The 22,404-nt window shown below is 47.4% G+C and overlaps 1 protein-coding gene across 1 annotated transcript in view; it reads right to left on the bottom strand.

Moving 5' to 3' along the window:
• The window catches only part of EFNA1 (ephrin A1), a 33,949-nt gene extending 16,904 nt beyond the window's left edge, over positions 1-17,045 (bottom strand). The window contains exon 1 of the mRNA XM_068252523.1: positions 16,917-17,045. Coding sequence (XP_068108624.1) covers positions 16,917-17,014 — 98 coding nt within the window. The 5' untranslated portion in view covers positions 17,015-17,045. The remainder of the gene's footprint in view (positions 1-16,916) is intronic.
• Positions 17,046-22,404: the final 5,359 nt, after the last annotated feature.

The following is a 22,404-nucleotide window of genomic DNA, read 5'->3' as shown; positions in this document are numbered from 1 at the left end:
GTCAGCCTGTGTATGGAAGGCTGCCAAGTTCTTCAGTGTTCTTCAGTGTTGTGGTTCTGTGATGCATCTCCCCCCTCCAGGCCCCTCTCTGCACACTGCCTGTGTATTATTTAGATTAGGGCAGCTTCTCTCTTCTCTCTTATCTTTTACAAGCTGGATAAATCCTCCTCTGAGCTGACTGGGCTTTCACATACTGAGGAATTACATACAGGCAGAGCTGTCTGCACTCTGCAGGAAGAAACAGCCTGACACTTCAGTGGAAGATAGCTGCAGGGGGAAAGAAACACACAAATGATCTCTTGAGATTCAAAAGGAAGGGTGTATACAGCCTGCTTGTGTATGGATGTATTTTCTATGTGTGGACATGCTGTACATCAACCTACTTCCTGTTTTGGTGGCCATTTTGTTTGTTTATAAACAAACTTTTTAAAACTGTTTTTAACCACTTTTAATGCGGCGAGGAGCGGCGAAATTGTGACAGAGGGTAATAGGAGATGTCCCCTAACGCACTGGTATGTTTACTTTTGTGCGATTTTAACAATACAGATTCTCTTTAAGGACAAGTGAAGTGAGTTATACAGAGGTTGCCATATTTATTTCCTTTTAAGCAATACCAGTTACATGGCTATCCTGGTGATCCTCTGCCTCTAATACTTTTAGCCATAGAACCTGAACAAGCATGCAGCAGATCAGATGTTTCTGACATTATTGTCAGATCTGACAAGATTAGCTGCATGCTTGTTTCTGATGCGATTCAGATGCTACTGCAGCCAAATAGATCAGCAGGACTGCCAGGCAACTGGTCTTGTTTAAAAGGAAATAAATATGGCAGCCTCCATGTATCACTTCAGTTGTCCTTTAAGCTCTATTTCAGTCACAGAGATTTCCAATACAAAAACAATAAAAACTTTTCAGCAATTTAGTGGGAAGGGGATGTACTGTATGCGTTATGGGTGGAGACCGATCACTATGGTAACTACTGATTTCTTATAGATTTATAGGAACATGAGGGGGAGATCTGCTCTGCAGCATCTGATGGCCCCAAGAGACATGGGAACTTTTGAGTACTCCACCGATGGCATCTCTGAATTCATGAGGTAAGGCAAGGAAGTGTTAAAACTGTTACTAGGTTTTATTGCTGTCTGAGTCCACACTGAGGAGAATTGCACCCACTAAAGGTACCTACACACATCCAATCTTGATTGTCCAATTTTACCTATTCCATGATATAGTATGAAAACACATTGTGTAAGTAAGCTCTTATACTAAATTACCTTGCCTAACAAAGCAGGATTGTCACCATAAAAATCAAATTTCAACAGCAACTAGTCTAAAGGTGGCCATACACTGGTCGATTTGCCATCAGATTCGACCAACAGATAGATCCCTCTCTGATCGAATCTGATCAGAGAGGGATCGTATGGCTACCTTTACAGCAAACAGATTGTGAACCGATTTCAGCCTGAAACCGTTCACAATCTGTTGTGGTGGTGGTGCTGCTGCTGCCCCCGCCCAGCCCGCATACATTACCTGCTCCGCCGGCGCGACTGCAGTCTCCCGGTCACCGCTGCTCCGTCTGCGCTCTGGTCTCCAGGTCCGGCATGCCTCACTTCTTCTAGCCCGGCAGGAAGTTTAAACAGTAGAGGGCGCTCTACTGTTTAAACTTCCTGCCGGGCTAGAAGAAGTGAGGCATGCCGGACCTGGAGACCAGAGCGCAGACGGAGCAGCGGTGACCGGGAGACTGCAGTCGCGCCGGCGGAGCAGGTAATGTATGCGGGCTCTATTGCGTCGGTCGTCGGGCACTCGAACGCCGCTAGCGATGCGCTCTTTACCCGCGGGCGATCGACGGTTATTTTCCGCACGGCACGATCGACGGGATCGGACGAAATGGATCGAAATTCGGCGTGTAGCGTGAACGATTGGCAGCAGATTCGATCCCAGTGATCGAATCTGCTGTCGAAACGGGCGCAAATCGGGCCAGTGTATGGCCTGCTTAAGTGTATTAAGTGATAAAGTTGCTAATCCTGGATTCAAAACTTTCAAAACTTTTTCTGCTGTTATGATTTGGAGTTATCACATACTTAAAAGTGAATCTTAAGTAAGAGAAAAAAAAAAAGTTTTACTCACCTGGGGCTTCCATCAGCCCCCTGCAGTTGTCCGGTGCCCTCGCAGCCTCGCTCCAATTCTCCCGTCCCCGCCGGCGGCTACTTCCGGTTTTGGCGACAGGCTGGGAACGCGAGTGATTCTTTGCGTTCCCGGCCACAATAGCCCCCTCTATACTGCTATTGCGGCAAGGAAGGCCGCAATAGCAGTATAGAGGGCGCTACTGTGGCCGAGAACGCAAAGAATCACTCGCGTTCCCAGCCTGTCGGCGCCTGTCGCCGAAACCGAAGGTAGCTGCCGGCGGGGACAGGAGGATCGGAGCGAGGCTACCGGACAGCTGCAGGGGGCTGAGGGAAGCCCCAGGTGAGTAAAACTTTTTTTTTTTTCTTTTTTTTTTACTTATGGTTAACTTTAAGGAGCACTGGTCCTTTAGTATTCAGTGCCAAACAGTTGCAGGCTGGGAGTTCTTTTTATTTATAATATATTCCTCCTCTTCCTTTTATTTCCCTGCCTAGCTACCTATCTGAAACATGATCCCCTGCTCACTTGTGTTTACAAGCAAGGCTGAGGTGACTCAGCGATTGGAGGAGAAAAGAAAAAAAGTAAAGGGCAGAAATGACATCAGGATTTAGCCTAAACTGTAGGCAAAAGACATGGTTCCCACCAGGAACAGAATTCTCTTCATTTACTATATAACATTCACTGAAATCAAAACGTGGCCAGTACAATACATATGTTATATAAGTAGATCAAGTGTTTATCTACTTATATATGTGTTTTTTTCCCTGGCATAGTATGGCTGACCCTACTGCTTTAAAGGAAACGTGAGATGTGAATAATTGGTGTATTTATACTTACCTCTCCTGTCATTTGCCATCCTCCCCAGTAATCTGGCTGGCCGGGCGCACACCCCTTGTTACGTTTCCACAGCCAGCAGCATTCTGCACCTGTGCAGTAGTACTACGCAGGTGCAGATCGCTTTCAGACACGGGAGTTTATCTGGGGTGTGTGCATGGCCAGGCCACGCATAACTGGTAAGAATACTAGGGGGACTCAGTAGTCTCAGTAGTAGTTAAGTTTCATAACTTACCTTTCCAGGTAGACTAACTCAGAAGTTAGGCTATTTCGACAGAGCACCAGGCCCTTGTTGTTCTGGCAGCGTGTTTGGAGCGATGCCACGGTAGTAGAGGGGGGGCATTGCAGAACAGGCCCGGGGTGCGCTTGTTCGGCACGTAACCCTGAGTTAATCATTCACTGGCTCTGATAGCAGCGTTGCCTGGAAGAGGACGTGTGAGTTTAGGCTGCGCTCCCAGCCAGGCCCCAAATCTCTGTTTGCATTCTAGTTGGAGGCACATTGTGGCAGTTCCTCCATGTACAGCCGGGCACATTGTGTGCAGCCGCGGGGAGGGACCGCTGGGAACAGCACCCCTTTTGTTCTCCGCATTCGTGTCGCCCTAATGAAGGCCTGTTAAAAAGCACAAGTGCCACTTGATAATGCAGAGAGCGCTCGGCCAAACATCACCTCCTCTTCTGTTATCATTGGCCTGACATCTGACAAGATGGAAGCCATATTGTGACGGGGAAAACTATTTTGCAATCTGTACACACAGACGGTGCCCAAATTTCACTTCTGTGGTATAGACACTGGCACCGAGTAAATAAACATCTCTGCTCTTCTCCCTCCCCCTTCCCTTCTTTTGTCTTTGCAATTTCTTAACGCCCTCAGCATATCCTTCTGCTTTCCCACACTTCCATGTATCATTGCACTGCACTGGTATTCCTTAATGAGTCCTATAACACATCATCCATCCCTACATATGCTCAATACTGTACCGCCTGCTCCCCTGCCATTCCTAACGTTGCCCTACACTGTACCATTGGTATCTTTACTCCATATTTCTGAGATACTTGTGCTTCCTCCCTACATAGCTCTTTGTCCCATCATGCTGTATCTCCATGCCCTCTCACTTCATATCCACGTGCCCCCACACCATCGCTCCTATATCTGTGCCCCTCATACCTCCAATATCCGTGCCCCACCATCCCTTCTTTATCTGTACCCCCATCCCATACCTCCTATATCTGTGCCCCCATCCCATATCTATGTCTATGCCCCCATCCCATACCTCATATCTGTGCCCCCATACCTTCTATACCTGTGCCCCCATCCCATACCTCCAATATATGTGCTCACATCCCATACCGCCTATATCCCATTCCTCCTATATTTGTGCCCCCATACCTCCTATATCTGTGCCCCTCATACCTCCAATATCCGTGCCCTACCATCCTTTATCTGTGCCCCCATCCCATATCGCCTATATCTGTGCCCCATCCCTTACCTCCTATGCCTGTGCCCCCATCCCATATCTCCTATATCTGTGCCCCAATACCATACCTCATATCTGTGCCCCCCATCCCTTACCTCCCATGTCTATGCCCGCATCCCATACCTCATATCTGTGCCCCCCATCCCATACCTTCTATACCTGTGCCCCCATCCCCTATTCTCCAATATGTGCTCCCATCCCATACCTCTTATATCCCATTCCTCCTATATTTGTGCCCCCATACATCTTATATCTGTGCCCTCCTCCCTATACACATGTCCCCACAGCTTTGAATCTCTGTAGCGTGTACTGCCAGGTATTCAGTACACAGGTCTCTGTAATCTGTGGAACTGGTAATTCCACTCTTCACCTGGTGACTGGATCCAACAACCTGACCTTTATCAGCAGCTGATGTGAAGATAATTCCTACCTGGGGACACGGAGCAGCCACTCCCCCTCCGCTGAGGCTGCTGGCACATGGGACGGCCCGCCTGAGCAGCAATAACATTCTCAGAAAAACCATTACAGAGGAACCAGCAGTGTGCAGAGGACAGTCACCCACAATATCCACCTGGTACTGCAGGGGGCGCTCTGCTGCGCTAGCTGCACAGTCTTGGGGTTATTGTAGCTGTCGCAGAATTACAGCTTTAAGGTTTTTGAAGCTGTCACAGAATCCCCCCCCCCCCTCCAAAGCTTATAGCAAAGCTCAAACAACATTTCTTGACACCCTCACAAACTATGCACCTCTCACCTCCACTGCATTATGCAGGTAGATAACAAAGTTAACACACCAGAACACATTTGTTGACACCTCACAAACTAGGTGCCCACACTGCAGGTAAGACAGCACAGCAAACTCAATAACGCAATTTCCTGACTTCCTTATACCCTCACAAGCTATGTACTTCTCTTCTTCACTGCATCATTTTGGTAGATAAAGTTAAACACACCAGAACACAATTCCTGACACCCTCACAAACTATGTGTACGTCTTTTATTGCATCATGTGTGGGTAGGTATCACAGCTGACAGTTCCTGACACCCTCACAAAATCTGTGCCTGCCCCCCCCCCCCCCCCAATGAATCATGCAGGTAGACAGCACAGCTCAGGAAGGGGCAAGGAAACCTAAGCTCCAGCTGCATCATGGGATGTCTTTTAACTTCTAGTACAGGTCAGGACAGGACATCCCACCATGGACAGGGCTGTACAGCAGCAATCCCCGGCAACCAATCAGAGTGCAGCCGTTTGCCCTGGGATGTTTCTCCACTCTCTGCTCCTGGGAGTTGCTGGGAACTCAGCACTGGGGTGGCAGCATTGGGGGAGTGGTGGATACTCTTGGCAGGCTTCTCAGTTTGCCTGCAAGGCCTACAGATTAGTGTCAGCTGACTGAGTGACTGTGAAGGCTTCTCAACAAGCCCATTCACAGTGGACAGTGCAACTCGGCAGGTCAATCGATTGTCATCTGATGAAAGCCAATGTAGTGTGTGTGTGTGTGTGTGTGTGTGTGTGTGTGTGTGTGTGTGTGTGTGTGTGTGTGTGTGTGTGTGTGTGTGTGTGTGTGTGTGTGTGTGTGTGTGTGTGTGTGTGTGTGTGTGTGTGTGTGTGTGTGTGTGTGTGTGTGTGTGTGTGTGTGTGTGTGTGTGTGTGTGTGTGATCATTACCTCTCAGAATTAATAGTTTTGCCATATCGAGTGGCAATCTATAGTGTATGGCCGGCTTTACCCACCTCTATCCCTGATCTGTAATACCAGCAGTGCTCGCTTAAAGGACAACTGAAGTGAGAGGTATATGGAGGCTGCCATATTTATTTCCATCTAAGCAATACCAGTTGCCTGGCCCTCCTGCCGATCCTCTGCCTTTAATACTATTAGCCATAGCCCCTGAACAAGCATGCAGCAGATCAGATGTTTCTGACATTATTGTCAGATCTGACAAGACTAGCTGCATGCTTGTTTCTGGTGTGATTCAGATACTACTGCAGAGAAATAGACCAGTAGGGCTGCCAGGCAACTGGTATTGATTAAAAGGAAATAAATATGGCAGCCTCCGTATACCTCTTACTTCAGTTGTCCTTTAAGGCAGACCTGAACTCAGAACTTCCTCTCTGCTCTAAAAGAGAAGCAACAGCATAATAAACATTTAAAGAAAAAACATTTCTTTGTTACAGCTGATACAAACCATGCAATAAAATCGGCAGTGTGTCTACTTCCTGCCTTAATGGAAGCAGACATAGGGTTAACATCCTGCGTTTACAAACAAGCTGCTCTGCCAAGGCAGCCAGCTGACACAGCTGAGATATCAAATTACAGTTGTGATTAGTCACAATTGAGCGGGAATTAGACAGGCTAATCTCTCTAAAGAGTGCATTTCTCTCGGTTTCCCTTCTGTCCTGTGCAAGAGTTCAGGTCCAGTTTAAGCCTCGTACTCCCATACAGGGTATGCTGACCAGCCTGGATAGGGACTCGATCCCTACGGGTGACAAACAGTGCCAACGGCTGTACAGACAGGTTCTGTTGCTCTGTGTGTGTGTTGGGGGGGAGGGGGGCGAAGCTGCGTGGGTGTGACATCACTCACAGCTGAGGACAGTGTGTGGGGGGGAGAGGGGGGAAACAATGGTCTTGGCCGTAGCGATCCACCAGGCTGATTGCTGGCTGACGCCTTGGTGAGCATCAGGGGCTGCTGTACACACACTAGTTTGTTGGCGCAGACTGTCGTTATCGGCGGCCTCAGCAGAGTTTCATCTAGCATGTGTAGGAGGCTTTACCCACCTCCATCCCTCCCCTGTATACCAGTTGTGCCTGTTTGTTACCCAGCTGTCCCTGGGCCTCTCCTCCCTGTCTGCACTACGCCATGCAGTCATCTGGCATGACAGCCTAAAGAACGTGAGCGCTGCTGATTGAACTCCTTGTCAGCACTACTGTGGTGTTACTACAGCTCTAGGTCAGGGCCGTACACACGCAGGCTGGCACAGCGCCCGGGTACTGGGGGAAGGAAGGCTGCTCTAGCCTGAGAAAGGAAAGAGGAGAGGGCAGCTTCCTGCAAGGCTGCAGGAAAAAACATGACTGAACTTGTGACAAACTCACTAGCCAACACCGTGTACTATTCCATCATCCCGACTGTTTACCATATTACCCAACTACAAAGCACCTTCCCACTACACAATCTACTGTGCCCATCCCATTTACTAACTACAGCGTGCCTCTCTACCAGACCTTGTAGTGTCCACTGTACCATCCCATCTACCAACATCACCCATCTACAGCATGCCTCTCTACCAGACCGTGTAGCGTCCACTGCACCATCCCATCTACCAACATCACCCATCTACAGCATGCCTCTCTACTACACAGTGTACTGTCTATTGTACCACCCCAAAGACCAACATCAACCCACTACAGCGTGCCTCTCTACTAGACCCTATAGTGTCTGTTGTACCATCCCAAAGACCAATATCACCCAACTACAGCATGCCTCTCTACTACACTATATACTGTCTATTGTACCATCCTACCTACCAACATCACCCAACTACAGCGTGCCTCTCTACTACACCGTGTACTGTCTGTTGTACAATCCTAAAGACCAACATCACCCAACTACAACATACCTACCAACATCACCCAACTACAGCATGCCTCTACTACATCGTGTACTGTCTTATTGTACCATCCTACCTACCAACATCACCCATCTACAGCATGCCTCTCTAGTACACCGTGTACTGTCTTATTGTACCATCCCAAAGACCAACATCACCCCACTATACCCTACCTACCAACATCACCCAACTAAAGCATGCATCTCTACTACACCATGTAGTTGTGTACCTACCAACATCACCCAACTATAGCATACCTACCAACATCACCCATGTACAGTATGACGCTCTACTACATTGTGTACTGTCTATTGTTCCATCCTACCTACCAACATTACCCAAGTACAGTATGCTCTCTACAACACCGTGTACTGTACCATCCTATCTGCCAACATCGCCCAACACCGTGCCTCTTTGCAACACTGGGTACTCTCTGTTGTACCATCTTAACTGTTTAAACCATACAACTGTGGAGTGCCTCTTTACTGTGTAGTGTCTATTGTACCAACGTCACCTAGCAACATAGTACTTGCCTACTACGCTGTATATGGTTTGTTTAATCATCCCGACTGTTTACCAACTTTACTAAAATACTCTACTATGCTGTGAACTGCCTGTTAAACTATTCTGACTGTTTACTATCATAACACTACTACACAAAGACTCTCTACTGCTCTGTATACAATCGGTTTTAGTATCTCAACATCACCAAAATACAGAGTGTGTCTCTACTACACCACGTTCCGTCTGTTGTACCATCCTGACTGTTTACAAACATCATCCACACGCAACCACAGGTTTCCTTTCCACGATATCAAATACTGAGTGTTCCACTATCGCCTAACTTCTCCACTACACAGTGTACTCGCTGGTATACCATTTCCAACATCACCCCGCTACCAAGTGCCTTTCTTCCATATCCTGTAGTGTTTATCATTCCATCCAGCACCACTGTTGATTCCCAATCTCCTACACTGCAGCGTATTGTCTGTTGTACCATTAGAACTGTTTACAAACGTCACTAAGTTACTAAGTGCTTCCCTACTACAGCATGTATTGTCTATTGTGCCATCTGGGCTGTTTACAAACATCACCCAGTTACTGATTACCTCTCAGCTAAACAAATCTGACAAATTAGTTTTGCATCCTGAGGACTGTGAGTTTAGCAAGAGGATATTAAATTGTTTACAAAGGAAAAACAGTTTTACCATCACCAGGGGGATCACAATGGGTTCCTTTACAATAAGAGATTAGAGCCAGCCAGAACCCAAAACAAGGAAGTCTTCATCTATAGCTTTGTGACACTGAAGAAGGAGAGAGCAACGCTGTTATTTACTATATAATGGCGATAGAGTGTATTTTGGGATCAGTCTTCAGGCAGGATACCCCCCCCCCCCCATCTATTTAATTAATTTGCATATATTCAGCAGTGGTGCCTGGGAGACATCTCGAGCTCACTCCAACCTGAATTATCGCAAATTCTTTCTGTTTTAGGAAAGCAAACTTTTGTTTTTCTTAACATCTTAGTAAGGGGGCTTTTAGGACCATTGTAGTCCCTTACACACCCCAATGAGTTCTGGGTCACCATGAGCTTGCTGGTTAGTCTCTTCCCCCCCATCTATTACACACAATTGTGGATCGCAACATCCCTCCAATCCTCTCCCCTGCAAAGCCATCAATAGGGATTTATGCAGCTTTTAGACAGATGTGACTGGCACTCTGGATAAACAGCACTTGGATTCTGAAGACTGTTATGACTGTGCTCACCACCAATAAAGAGTCAATCATCCAATATGAGAGAAGAAAAGCAGGTCGGGCACCAGTCTAAAGCCCAATCTACACGATACGATTACGATTCTATTTACGATCCGATTAAATCCGACATGTCCGATCAGGATTCGATTCAATTTAATTTGCCATTGCAAAACAATGGCAAATCAAATTGAATCCTGATCAGACATGTCGGATTTAATCGGATCGTAAATAGAATCGTACAAAGTATCGTGTAGATTGGGCTTAATGCTTCAGTGTAGTTTAATCCAAAAGGTACAATAGATTACATCAAAAAGGAGTGAATAACACGGCCTGACAGCCATTTTGCAGGTTCCCCTGCTGACCAAGGGGAACCTCCATGTTCATAGGAGAGAAAAAAAACAACAACAAAAAGTATAACAGCCAGCAGAAACCATTTTCCTGTGTTTATAAATAGTTAAAACAAAATCACAGGGTAATTGTTAAAAATAATTAGCCTGTGGAATAGGAAGGGTGTCTTTATAGGGAGAGTGGTTAAGCCGTAGAAGGCTTTCTGCATGAGGTAGTTATAGCAGAAACAATAATAAAAGTATATAAAACTCTGGACGGGGGTAATTTTCCTGCTCTGTGCCGGGTGACGGCGAGTGTGGCGGGCAAGGCGCCTGCGCGGGTAAAACGTGAGGCCTGTGAGCTGCACATGCCTGTAGAGGCACGGCGAGCGGCGATCTCACTCCTGGCTGATGGAGGTGGGTGTACTCGGCCTGTACATGGCTTTGGGTGTGAGCAACTTTATGAAGCGGTTTTATGAGCACGTTGCTGGCAGCCAACTTCCAACATCTGCACCACATCACAGGGCACAATATAGGCTGACACTGACCTCCCCCATTAACCCCTTCCACAATAAAAGCTACAGCTGTCCGCCCTCTAATACTTTCCCCAAACACAGGGACTGCTGGACAATGCCCCCCTCCTCCACTGTCCTCTCCCCTTCCCCCCAGCTTAACTGGTTTCACTACAACCCCCCTCTCAACCCTTCCCCAAGTTTAACACTGGACAACAAACTCATACCCCCCCCCCCCCCCCCCTCCAACACTGCTGACTGTGATGCAATCAGTGTATAAGGGGCATGTCACATTGAAAGCTTATGTGACTGTCACATCACAGCCCAACCCTACACACTGCATCCCACAGAGCACTCAGAGGATTACTATAATGGTATAGAATACATACATCTCACATGTATCTCTTTATTGCCTGCGGTATAATTGCCCTTCTCACGTTACTTGTGAAATAACACAGCTCTACACAATATAGATTGGATCTGATCCAATTCACTTTTTACACCTAGGTGATATTTTGGCACCTTATGATTAAAATGCCCTTTACAGCAAACCTGAAGCAAAAATAAACTCATGAGATAATGAAATGTATGTGTAGCGCAGCTAAGAAATAGAACATTAGTAGCAAAGAAAATAATCTCATATTGTTTTCCAGTACAGGAAGAGATAAAACTTCAGTTATCTATGCAAATAGTTTCTCTGAGCTATTGACTCAACTTTGGTGGAATACAGTCCTGTTTTCTGAAGCACTGAAACAGAAAGAGACAGCTTGAGATAATGTTTTACTGCAGGAAAGTTCAAAGGGTCATTACGGTATATCGGCTTTGTTCTATGGCTGAGAGAGTGTGGTTTTAAAACTGCAAATATGACACAATTATGCAATGTTATAAAAAAAAAAAAAAAAAACGAATGTCCTATTCATTATCCATGCTACACATACAATTCATTATATCATAAGTTTTTTTTTTTCCTTTGGCAGTACATTTTCATCTACTTTTTGATCCCTTTTTCAATTGCAGAATGCTGAAAAGTCATTTTAAACAAAATATTCAAAATGTTCTACTAGGTCAAAACCTATGAGAAAAAGTGAATTAGATAAGGACCATTATATAACAAGACACTTTATGGACAATATCCACATATGCATACACAACGCACACACGTAAATGTACAGACTTTTTACAGACTGCCCTTTATATACACGAGTTCACTTATCACAGCAATGATCACCAGAACCCCAGATGGTATAAAAGTACTATGCGCTGCTGTCTGGAGGCTATTATGCAATGTGCACGCTGTACAGAGTGTTTCATATACTGTACTCTCCCTGGGAACACTGACTGTACTCAGCCTATTATACAATGCATCCATATAGATCACACAGTACAGACTCTGTATAGTGCCTGTTGTAAGATGTTTATGTATATTATATAGTGCAGACCGTGCACCCCATGCTCTGCATTCCCCTCCTCCTCCTGCCAGTTAGTACACAGGGAATATTGTAGTGCCAGTAGCACACTTAGCACACTAACTGGCAGATTCTTGTTATGCTGCACCTTCCAGTAATGTAGGGGTATCCTATGATATCTGTACTCCAGTGATGTCTTCCAATAACATAGAGGGTGTCCTGTGATATCTGCCCCCCATGGCACAACCCACAATATTGGGGTGTGCTGTGATATATATGTCATCCTGTAATATAGGGTGTCCTGTGATAGCTGGTCCCCCAGTGACACATATTCCTGTAATATAGGGGTGTCCTGTGATAGCTGGGCCCCCAGTGACACATATTCCTGTAATATAGGGGTGTCCTGTGATAGCTGGGCCCCCAGTGACAACTTCCTGTAATACAGGGGTGTCCTGTGATAGCTGGTCCCCCAGTGACACATATTCCTGTAATATAGGGGTGTCCTGTGATAGCTGGGCCCCCAGTGACAACTTCCTGTAATACAGGGGTGTCCTGTGATAGCTGGTCCCCCAGTGACAACTTCCTGTAACACAGGGGTGTCCTGTGATAGCTGGTCCCCCAGTGACAACTTCCTGTAACACAGGGGTGTCCTGTGATAGCTGGTCCCCCAGTGACAACTTCCTGTAATACAGGGGTGTCCTGTGGTAACTGGTCCCCCAGTGACAACTTCCTGTAACACAGGGGTGTCCTGTGATAGCTGGTCCCCCAGTGACAACTTCCTGTAACACAGGGGTGTCCTGTGATAGCTGGTCCCCCAGTGACAACTTCCTGTAACACAAGGGTGTCCTGTGATAGCTGGTCCCCCAGTGACAACTTCCTGTAATACAGGGGTGTCCTGTGGTACCTGGTCTCCCAGTGACACATATTCCTGTAATATAGGGGTGTCCTGTGATAGCTGGGCCCCCAGTGACAACTTCCTGTAATACAGGGGTGTCCTGTGATAGCTGGTCCCCCAGTGACAACTTCCTGTAATATGGGGGTGTCCTGTGATAGCTGGTCCCCCAGTGACAACTTCCTGTAATATGCGGGTGTCCTATGATAGCTGGGCCTCCAGTGACAACTTCCTGTAATATGCGGGTGTCCTATGATAGCTGGGCCTCCAGTGACAACTTCCTGTAATACAGGGGTGTCCTGTGATAGCTAGGCCCCCAGTGACACATCTCCCTGTAATATAGGGGTGTCCTGTGATAGCTGGGCCCCCAGTGACAACTTCCTGTAATACAGGGGTGTCCTGTGATAGCTAGGCCCCCAGTGACACATCTCCCTGTGATTATGGGGGTGTCCTGTAATAGCTGGGCCCCCAGTGACACATATTCCTGTATTATGGGGGTGTCCTGTGATAGCTAGGCCCCCAGTGACACATCTTCCTGTAATATGGGGGTGTCCTGTGATAGCTGGGCCCCCAGTGACACATATTCCTGTAATATGGGGGTGTCCTGTGATAGCTGGGCCCCCAGTGACACATCTCCCTGTGATTATGGGGGTGTCCTGTAATAGCTGGGCCCCCAGTGACACATATTCCTGTATTATGGGGGTGTCCTGTGATAGCTAGGCCCCCAGTGACACATCTTCCTGTAATATGGGGGTGTCCTGTGATAGCTGGGCCCCCAGTGACACATATTCCTGTAATATGGGGGTGTCCTGTGATAGCTGGGCCCCCAGTGACACATTTTCCTGTGATTATGGGGGTGTCCTGTGATTGCTGGGCCCCCAGTGACACATATTCCTGTAATATAGGGGTGTCCTGTGATAGCTGGGCCCCCAGTGACACATCTTCCTGTAATATGGGGGTGTCCTGTGATAGCTGGGCCCCCAGTGACACATATTCCTGTAATATGGGGGTGTCCTGTAATAGCTGGGCCCCCAGTGACACATCTTCCTGTAATATGGGGGTGTCCTGTGATAGCTAGGCCCCCAGTGACACATCTTCCTGTAATATGGGGGTGTCCTGTGATAGCTGGGCCCCCAGTGACACATATTCCTGTAATATGGGGGTGTCCTGTGATAGCTGGGCCCCCAGTGACACATTTTCCTGTGATTATGGGGGTGTCCTGTGATTGCTGGGCCCCCAGTGACACATATTCCTGTAATATAGGGGTGTCCTGTGATAGCTGGGCCCCCAGTGACACATCTTCCTGTAATATGGGGGTGTCCTGTGATAGCTGGGCCCCCAGTGACACATATTCCTGTAATATAGGGGTGTCCTGTGATAGCTGGGCCCCCAGTGACACATCTTCCTGTAATATGGGGGTGTCCTGTGATAGCTGGGCCCCCAGTGACACATCTTCCTGTGATTATGGGGGTGTCCTGTGATTGCTGGGGCCCCAGTGACACATATTCCTGTAATATAGAGGTGCCCTAGGATAGCTGGGCTCCCAGTGACACATCTTCCAGTAAGCTAGGAGTGAAATTTCCCAACACCTGGCCCAGCAGTGAGCAGCATGAGTCATGCTCAGGGGAGGCGCATGGAGAGATTGCTGCATGTTGATTTATCTTCAGAGAGCATCTTTATTTACCTGCACCAGCAGATCATTGCATTGATAATACTGCACAGTATTGCACTAGCTAATAATACTGCAGAGTATAGCAAGGGTGCTCACCATTAGGAAAGGACATTGCACTATACTCCAGAGGCCATATATGTGTGATGATAGCTGTGATAAGAATGGTCACTGCACCAGCACTACATTGCATCAACTGTGAAGGCCCTGTGACCAGCACACTGTCAGTATAGAGTGCAACACTAGGCATAGCAGTATGCCCAATAAACCTGGCACTGCCAAACATTGCACTGTACCCAGGATAACTGGCACTGCCAAACATTGCATTGTACCCAGGATAACTGGCACTGCCAAACATTGCACTGTACCCAGGATAACTGGCACTGCCAAACATTGCACTGTACCCAGCATAACTGGCACTGCCAAACATTGCACTGTACCTAGGATAACTGGCACTGCCAAACATTGCACTGTACCCAGGATAACTGGCACCACTGCCAATCATTGCATTGTACCCAGGATAACTGGCACTGCCAATCATTGCATTGTACCCAGGATAACTGGCACTGCCAATCATTGCATTGTACCCAGGATAACTGGCACTGCCGATCATTGCATTGTACCCAGGATAACTGGCACTGCTGAACATTGCACTGTACCCTGGATAACTGGCACTGCCAAACATTGCATTGTACCCAGGATAACTGGCACTGCCAAACATTGCACTGTACCCAGGATAACTGGCACTGCCAAACATTGCACTGTACCCAGGATAACTGGCACTGCCAAACATTGCACTGTACCCAGGATAACTGGCACTGCCAAACATTGCATTGTACCTAGGATAACTGGCACTGCCAAACATTACACTGTACCCAGGAAAACTGGCACTGCTGAACATTGCACTGTACTCAGGATAACTGTCACTGCCGAACATTTCATTGTACCCAGGACAGCTAGCACTGACAAACATTGCACTGTACCCTGGATAACTGGCACTATAAAACATTATTAATTTATAAAGCGCCAACATATTCTGAGGCACTGTACAAAGTAAGAAACCAGCATTGGGTACATAATAATACAAACAATGGTATACACCAATATACAAAATACAGAATTGAGGATTACAATGGCAAATGTGACATGAATGATGAATAAAAATGGATAACAAATTGCAAGATTGCAAAATGCTTTACAAATTCCCAGACTCAAAAAGGTGAGAGAGTCCTACCATTGTTAAGTTAACTAAACATTGCATTGTACCCGGGATAACTGGCACTGCAGAACATTGCACTGTACCCGGGATAACTGGCACTGCAGAACATTGCACTGTACCCGGGATAACTGGCACTGCAGAACATTGCATTGTACCCGGGATAACTGGCACTGCAGAACATTGCATTGTACCCGGGATAACTGGCACTGCAGAACATTGCACTGTACCCGGGATAACTGGCACTGCAGAACATTGCACTGTACCCGGGATAACTGGCGCTGCAGAACATTGCACTGTACCCAACATTCCTGGCACTGCAAAACATTGCTCTCAACTCAGTACTCCAGACATTGCAATCTACTCAGCATTCTTTACTCATTGCATTGTACATGGCACTGAAAAACATTGCACTATACCTAGCACAACTGAACAGCTCCCAACTCTACCGACCATTGCACTATAACAGCTATACATGATACTGCAAAACATTCATGCACTATGGTACTCCAGAACAATGCTGTACACACAGCTTACATAACACTTGGCACTGCAGGACATTGCACTGTACATCTCATACTTGACACCACTAACTACACACCACCACTATACTTGCACTGTGTCCAATCGTTGAAGTTCTGCAGAAAATTGCACTGTACCCAATATTCCTGGCACTGCAGAGCATTACACTGAAGTTTTGCAGAACTGTACCCAGCAGCATTCCTGGCACTGCAGAACACTGCACAGTGTCCAGTCCCTGAAGTTCTGCAGAACATTGCAATGCACCCTGCAAAATTCCTGGCACAGAAGAACGTTGCAGTGTACCCAGCAGTACCCCTGGCATTGCAGAACACTCCACAGTACCCTGTATTCCTGGCACTGCAGATCACTGCTAAGTGTCAGTCCCTGAAGTTCTGCAGAACATTGCAATGCACCCAGCAAAATTCCTGGCACAGCAGAACATTGCACTGAAGTTCTGCAGAACATTGCAGTGTATACCCAGCAGTATTCCTGGCACTGCAGATCACTGTACAATGCCCCATCCCTGAAGTTCTGCAGAACATTGCAGTGTATCCATCCTGTGAAGTTGCAGAGAGCAGGGCCTCACCTCTTGTTGGTGCTATTCCAGTAGACGGTCTGTACATCAGCCAGCACCCCCCAAGCAGAACAGATTAGAAGCAGCGCGCACAGGACTCCCAGCTCCATGACTCTCCCAGCACAGTGTATGTATGGGAGGAATTCCTCCAGCCTTTTCTACAGCGCTCTCCTCCCACTGCTGCTCCCATATTCATGAGAGGGCGGGGGAGGGGCCCGGCCTGGCTCCACTCCAAACTGCCCTTTTGTCTCGCAGCTTGTTTATGAAGTGTGTCTGATTGTTATGGAGCTGGGAGACAGTCTGCTGGGGGGTTCTGACCTGTTTTATGGGGGTCCGCAGACAGATCCCAGCCTGCCTGATGACACGGAGGGAGACAGCTTGTCCTGTGACTAGTGACTGTCACTCTCACTGGCTGTCAGCAGCACTGGGCAGCACTTGTTTCGTGTACACCAGGAGTATCCAACTCAAATACCAAATGGGCCGAAATTGAGCTCTGGGACCAAGTCGCGGGCCAACCTCAATGACTAGTGGCCAGCTCCCTCCCTTATAACTTTCCCTGGTATCTAATAGCCCCCCTCCATTCCCTATATGGTTCCCCGGTGTCTAGTGGCCCCCCTCCTTCAGTTCCTTGGTGTTTAGTGGTTCTTCCGCCCTCCCTATACAATTCTCTGATGTTTAGTTGTCCTCCCTCCCCATACAGTTTCCTGGTGTCTAGTGGCCCCTCTTCTTCCCCTATACATTTTCCTGGTGGCCTCCTCCCTCTCCTATACAGTTCCATGGTATCTTGTGCCCCCCCCCCCCCCCCCCCCCCATATGGCTTCCCTGGGAATCTAGGGCTTACCCTCCAACATAGCTTCTCTGGTGGTCCTAAGTGGGCCAAACATAATGCAAAGTGGGCAAACCACCTGAGGGCTAAATCTGATGGCTCCAAGGGCCAGATTTGGCCCACGGGCCGGAGTTTGACATGTATGTTGTAGACAGAGGGTTGATCCACCCTCTACAGTACACACCAGCCAATACTCACCCTCAATCTGGTGAACGACCAGATCAAAGGATCGGATTTCCTGAGAATGTAATTCCTCTGTGTTTAGCTAGCCATGTAGCGATTTTACTTCAATCGACTAAACGATCGACTTTATTAAGCGATCAACTTCAGTGTGGTTGTTTGAAAGTTGATCAACCAGTGGCCCACAGACTACACGCAAGATCCTATGCAATTCACCTAGGTATGGCTCTGAACCAGTTCTGAAACATGCCTGAAGAAGAAACCTACAGTTTCGAAAGCTTGCAGAGAAAACTTTTACAGTTAGTCATCACCTAGGGCGAAAAGGGATAATTTGCGTATTCAGTAGTAGTGCATTGTGGGTAACCACAAATGTTCACTTATAGCTGAATTATTGCAGATTTCCTTCTGTTTTAAGGGCCAGTTTCCACTAGCGCGATTGCGTTTGCTGAATCGCAAAAGCGCAAATCACTAGCGATTTTAAAATCGCTAGGGTTTGCTAAATAACATAGGAATCGTGGTAGGGTATTTCCACTACCGCGATTTGATTTTTACACAAACGCGAATGCACGGCGGAGCGATTATTGCCGCGATTTTGCTATGCTCTGCAGTGCATAGCAAAATCGCAAACGCTGTCGCCGGGAAAAGAAAGGATTTTGCTGAATCGCAATCGCTAGCGTTTAGTGCTAACGCTATCGATTGCAAGTGGAAAAGGGCCTTTCGAAGGCAAATACATCAAGCTTTGCTTTTTTTAGTAGAAGGGCTTTTTGGTCCCTTTTATCCCCCTATACATTCCTAGTAGTTTGGGTCACCCTGAGCTGCTTGGCTACTCTGTCATTAAAGAGACTGTACTAAAAAATATGCCCCTGGGGGGCACTCACCTTGGGAGTGGAAAGCCTTTGGATCCTATTGCAGCTTCCCCCGTCCTCCTGCAGCCCACGGTGGTCTCGCTCTGGCCCTCGCAATGCACAGCTGACAATTTGACTGGCTGTGCAATCTTTACCAGCTCCAGCGGTTGGCGCTGTTGCGGCTCTCGGCTTGGAAATAGACCGGAATAGCCGATCCCAGTCAGGTCCACTCTACTGCACAGGCGTCTTGTGCCAGCACAGTAGAGCGGATCCGACTGCAATTGGCTATTTCTGTCTATTTGTGAGCTGAGAGCCGCAACTGTGCCTGCGCTGGAGCCAGGAAGGTAAATATTTACATGGCCGCCGTTCGTGGACATTTTTTTTAAAATACAGATTCTCTTTAAAGGCATCGCCTAAACAACTTTTGTTGTTACGTCTTTGGATTCTCTCCATGTTTAAAGCCCCAACTACACCATACAATTTTTTCGACTTGATTCTATTAAATCCTACATATCCGATCGAGATTCGATTCGATCGGTAGTGTGATCGATTTGCCATTGTTTTGCAATGACATTTGACCACACTATCGAATCGAATTCCGATCAGACATGTCGGATTTAATCGTATCGTACCCTCTGTAATCGATCTGACCGATGTTGTGCTTGATTCAGTGTCGATCTAATGATATGTGAACAGTAGCACATACTGTGAATGGGCCATAACCCTTATGCCTGGTACACACCATGACATTTCCCATTGTTCGATTATTTCCAGCACATCCGATTTGCTTCCGATTGAGAAAGGGATCGATTTTGTGCAGTGCTGATCTCAAAACCGATCTCTTTGTCGACCGGAAGCAGATTGGACATGCTAGGAATTTTCAAGAAAATTGCATGGTGTGTGCCATTAAGGCTGATAATCACAATGCAATTTTAGCGTCAGATGGACTGATCGTTTGATAATTTCCAGCATGCCTGATCTGCTTCCGATTGAGAAAGGGATACTTGGCCAAGACCCATCTGGCGTGTACACAGCTTCAGGTCTCTTGCACACTACATGCAATTCCGATTCTTATTCTGATCCGATTTTGGATTCCGATTAAAAAACGTACTGCACACTGCTAAGATTTTTAATCAGAATCCAAAATCGGACCTAAAAAAAAAATCGGAATCACGTGTAGAGTGTAAGAGGCATTAGACAAATAAACTGTAGCAATCTGATGTGAAAGTTTCTACAACAATATTTGAAGTTATTCTATTATAGGAGGACTTCTTTGGTATTTGAGTGTCTCATGGGGTCTGTTTCTGAGAGCCCTCACCCCCCCCCCCCCCCCCTTGCACTCAGTTTATAGAATTGATGAATATCACAGAATTGCCGGTGATCTATTCACCTTCACCTAGATCCCAGGCTATCAGCACATGCTACGTGTACCACAGGGGGTACTTACTTTGGGCTCAGGGGGTACTTGTACTTGTCACAGTCAATCCATTATAGTAAGTTTACAGATTTGAAAAGACGATAAGTCATATATAAGGAAACCCGAGTAAGTGTTTTTAGTTAATTAGAAGCAGAAAGGAATGGTCGAAAAGAATCCATACAGAATTATGGAGTATGCCTAACAACTGTATGCAGGTTAAGGGTGCGTAAGATGATGGTTTTTTCTTAAAGGAAACTCGGGGCAAACCTCGGATGAAAAATCAAATACTTACCTAAGGAGATCAACTCATGTTGATCTTCATGCTGTGAGTTATGAGATGCTGGTGCCTGCAGGTCTGTACAGCGGAATGGATAAGAACCTTTGTTGACCTTCCTTCCAGCAAGCACGACATTCACTAGAATCATCAGAATTATGTTTCTCTAGAATCTGTCTTAAAGTGAGTCTGAAGTGATTTAAAGGGAACCAGAGAGGAACCATGATTAAAAAAAAGAACAAGCTTTTATACATACCTGGGGCTTCTTCCAGCCCCATAAGCCTGGATCGCTCCCACGCCGCCATCCTCCGCTTCCTGGATCGGCGGTAGCGGGTCCCGTCACTTCCGGCGGACGTGACCAATTGTCCGCATCACAGGGGCTCCCTCCATACCCGTACGCATGCGGCTGCGCAGTAGGCAGCCTCATGCGTACGTATATGGAGGGAGCCCCGTGTGATGCGGACATTTGGCCGCGTCTGACGGCCGACTCGCGGCAACGACGGGACCCAGTACCGGCGGATCCAGGCAGCAGAGGATGGCGGCGTGGGAGCGATCCGTGCGTATGGGGCTGGAGGAAGCCCCAGGTATGTATACCAGCTTTCCCCCAACATCTCTGGTTCCCTTTAAAGAGCATCTGAAGCCTAAAAAATTACCTGTTTTTAACAGGCAGACCTCTTCAGCATTAATGGCATAGCTGAAACGCTGCATTTCCGCGGCAGAACGAGGCACTAATCACAACTTTCCAGGTAGTGAATTTTGCTGCCCAGGGGAGGCAGAGCTTTGTGCTATATCTCTGTCTCCAGTTGCATCAATCTCCGCAGATCTCCACCTCCTCCCGCCCCTCTCAGTGAAAGAAGACTGAGAAGGGCGGAGCGGGGATCGAGGAGAGGCAGAGCTACTGCGCAAAGCTCTGCCTCTTCCAGGAAACAGCCCCGAAATTTGGGGTGGTTAAGGCCTCGTTTTGCCACGGGAATGCGGCGTTTCAACTATGCCATTAATGCTGAAGAGGTCTGCCTATTAAAAACAGGTAATTTTTTAGGCTTCAGACACTCTTTAAAAAAAACACACAAAAAAACCAGATAATTACCTAAGGAGAGGTAATGCTCTGGGTCCTATAGAGGCTTCCTGTTCCTCCTGTTCCCCTTCCCGTTCCTTTCCTGGTACCCTCATTCTACCACAGGCTCCTCTATTCAAATCTCTCCCCACAGGAGGCTTTGGAGATCTTCAGGAGCCCGAGTGCTCCCAAAGATGGGCGGCTCCATACTGCACATGCGCGGGTGTGTGAGAATACATACTCGTGCATGCACAGTATAGATCTGCCCATCTTCAGGAGCACTTGGGCTCCTGAAGACTTCAGAAGCCTACTGCAGCAGCAGATAGCAGTCTCTGACCCATCGGTCAGACACTGCTAACGGGGGAGCCAGCGGAGGAACGAGGAGACCAGTAGATGAACGCGAAGGCTCTATAGGAGCCTTTACTCTCCTTAGGTAAGTTTTGTTTTTGTTTTTTTAAATCGCTTCAGACTCCCTTTAAGGGAAAACTCTGAATACAGTCTTCTTCTGAAACAGTGGCTCTTCAAGTAAATGAGTGTTTTACACTGCAAGAATGTAGCAGATTCTTACAGGAAGCCTTTGGATCCTCCAGAGGTATCCAATGCTGGTCCACAGACGCTGCTCAGACCCTCTTCCATCTGCACCTGCCAGCGAGCCCTTGTCGGAATTCTTGAGGGAGGGATCGACCATAAGACAGATATCCAATCTCTCTCCGATTGAATCTGATCAGAGAGAGATCTGTTGTCTGCCCATACACTGCCTGAAATGTCTTGAGAATCGGGCTTGTGATGCCGCCTGGCCATTTCCCACGCTGCACCGACTCCCGGTCTCCTCCGCTGTCTCCCCCAAGCATTGCCGTCTCACCAAGCACTGCCACGTGGTGCGGGTGTGTGACAGCGGCACTCA

The sequence above is a fragment of the Hyperolius riggenbachi genome, chromosome 9 (genome assembly GCF_040937935.1).
Source record: "Hyperolius riggenbachi isolate aHypRig1 chromosome 9, aHypRig1.pri, whole genome shotgun sequence".
Taxonomy (NCBI): Eukaryota; Metazoa; Chordata; class Amphibia; order Anura; family Hyperoliidae; genus Hyperolius; species Hyperolius riggenbachi.
The sequence above is the reverse complement of the archived record's forward strand: the minus strand, read 5'-3'. Positions and strand labels throughout refer to the sequence as shown.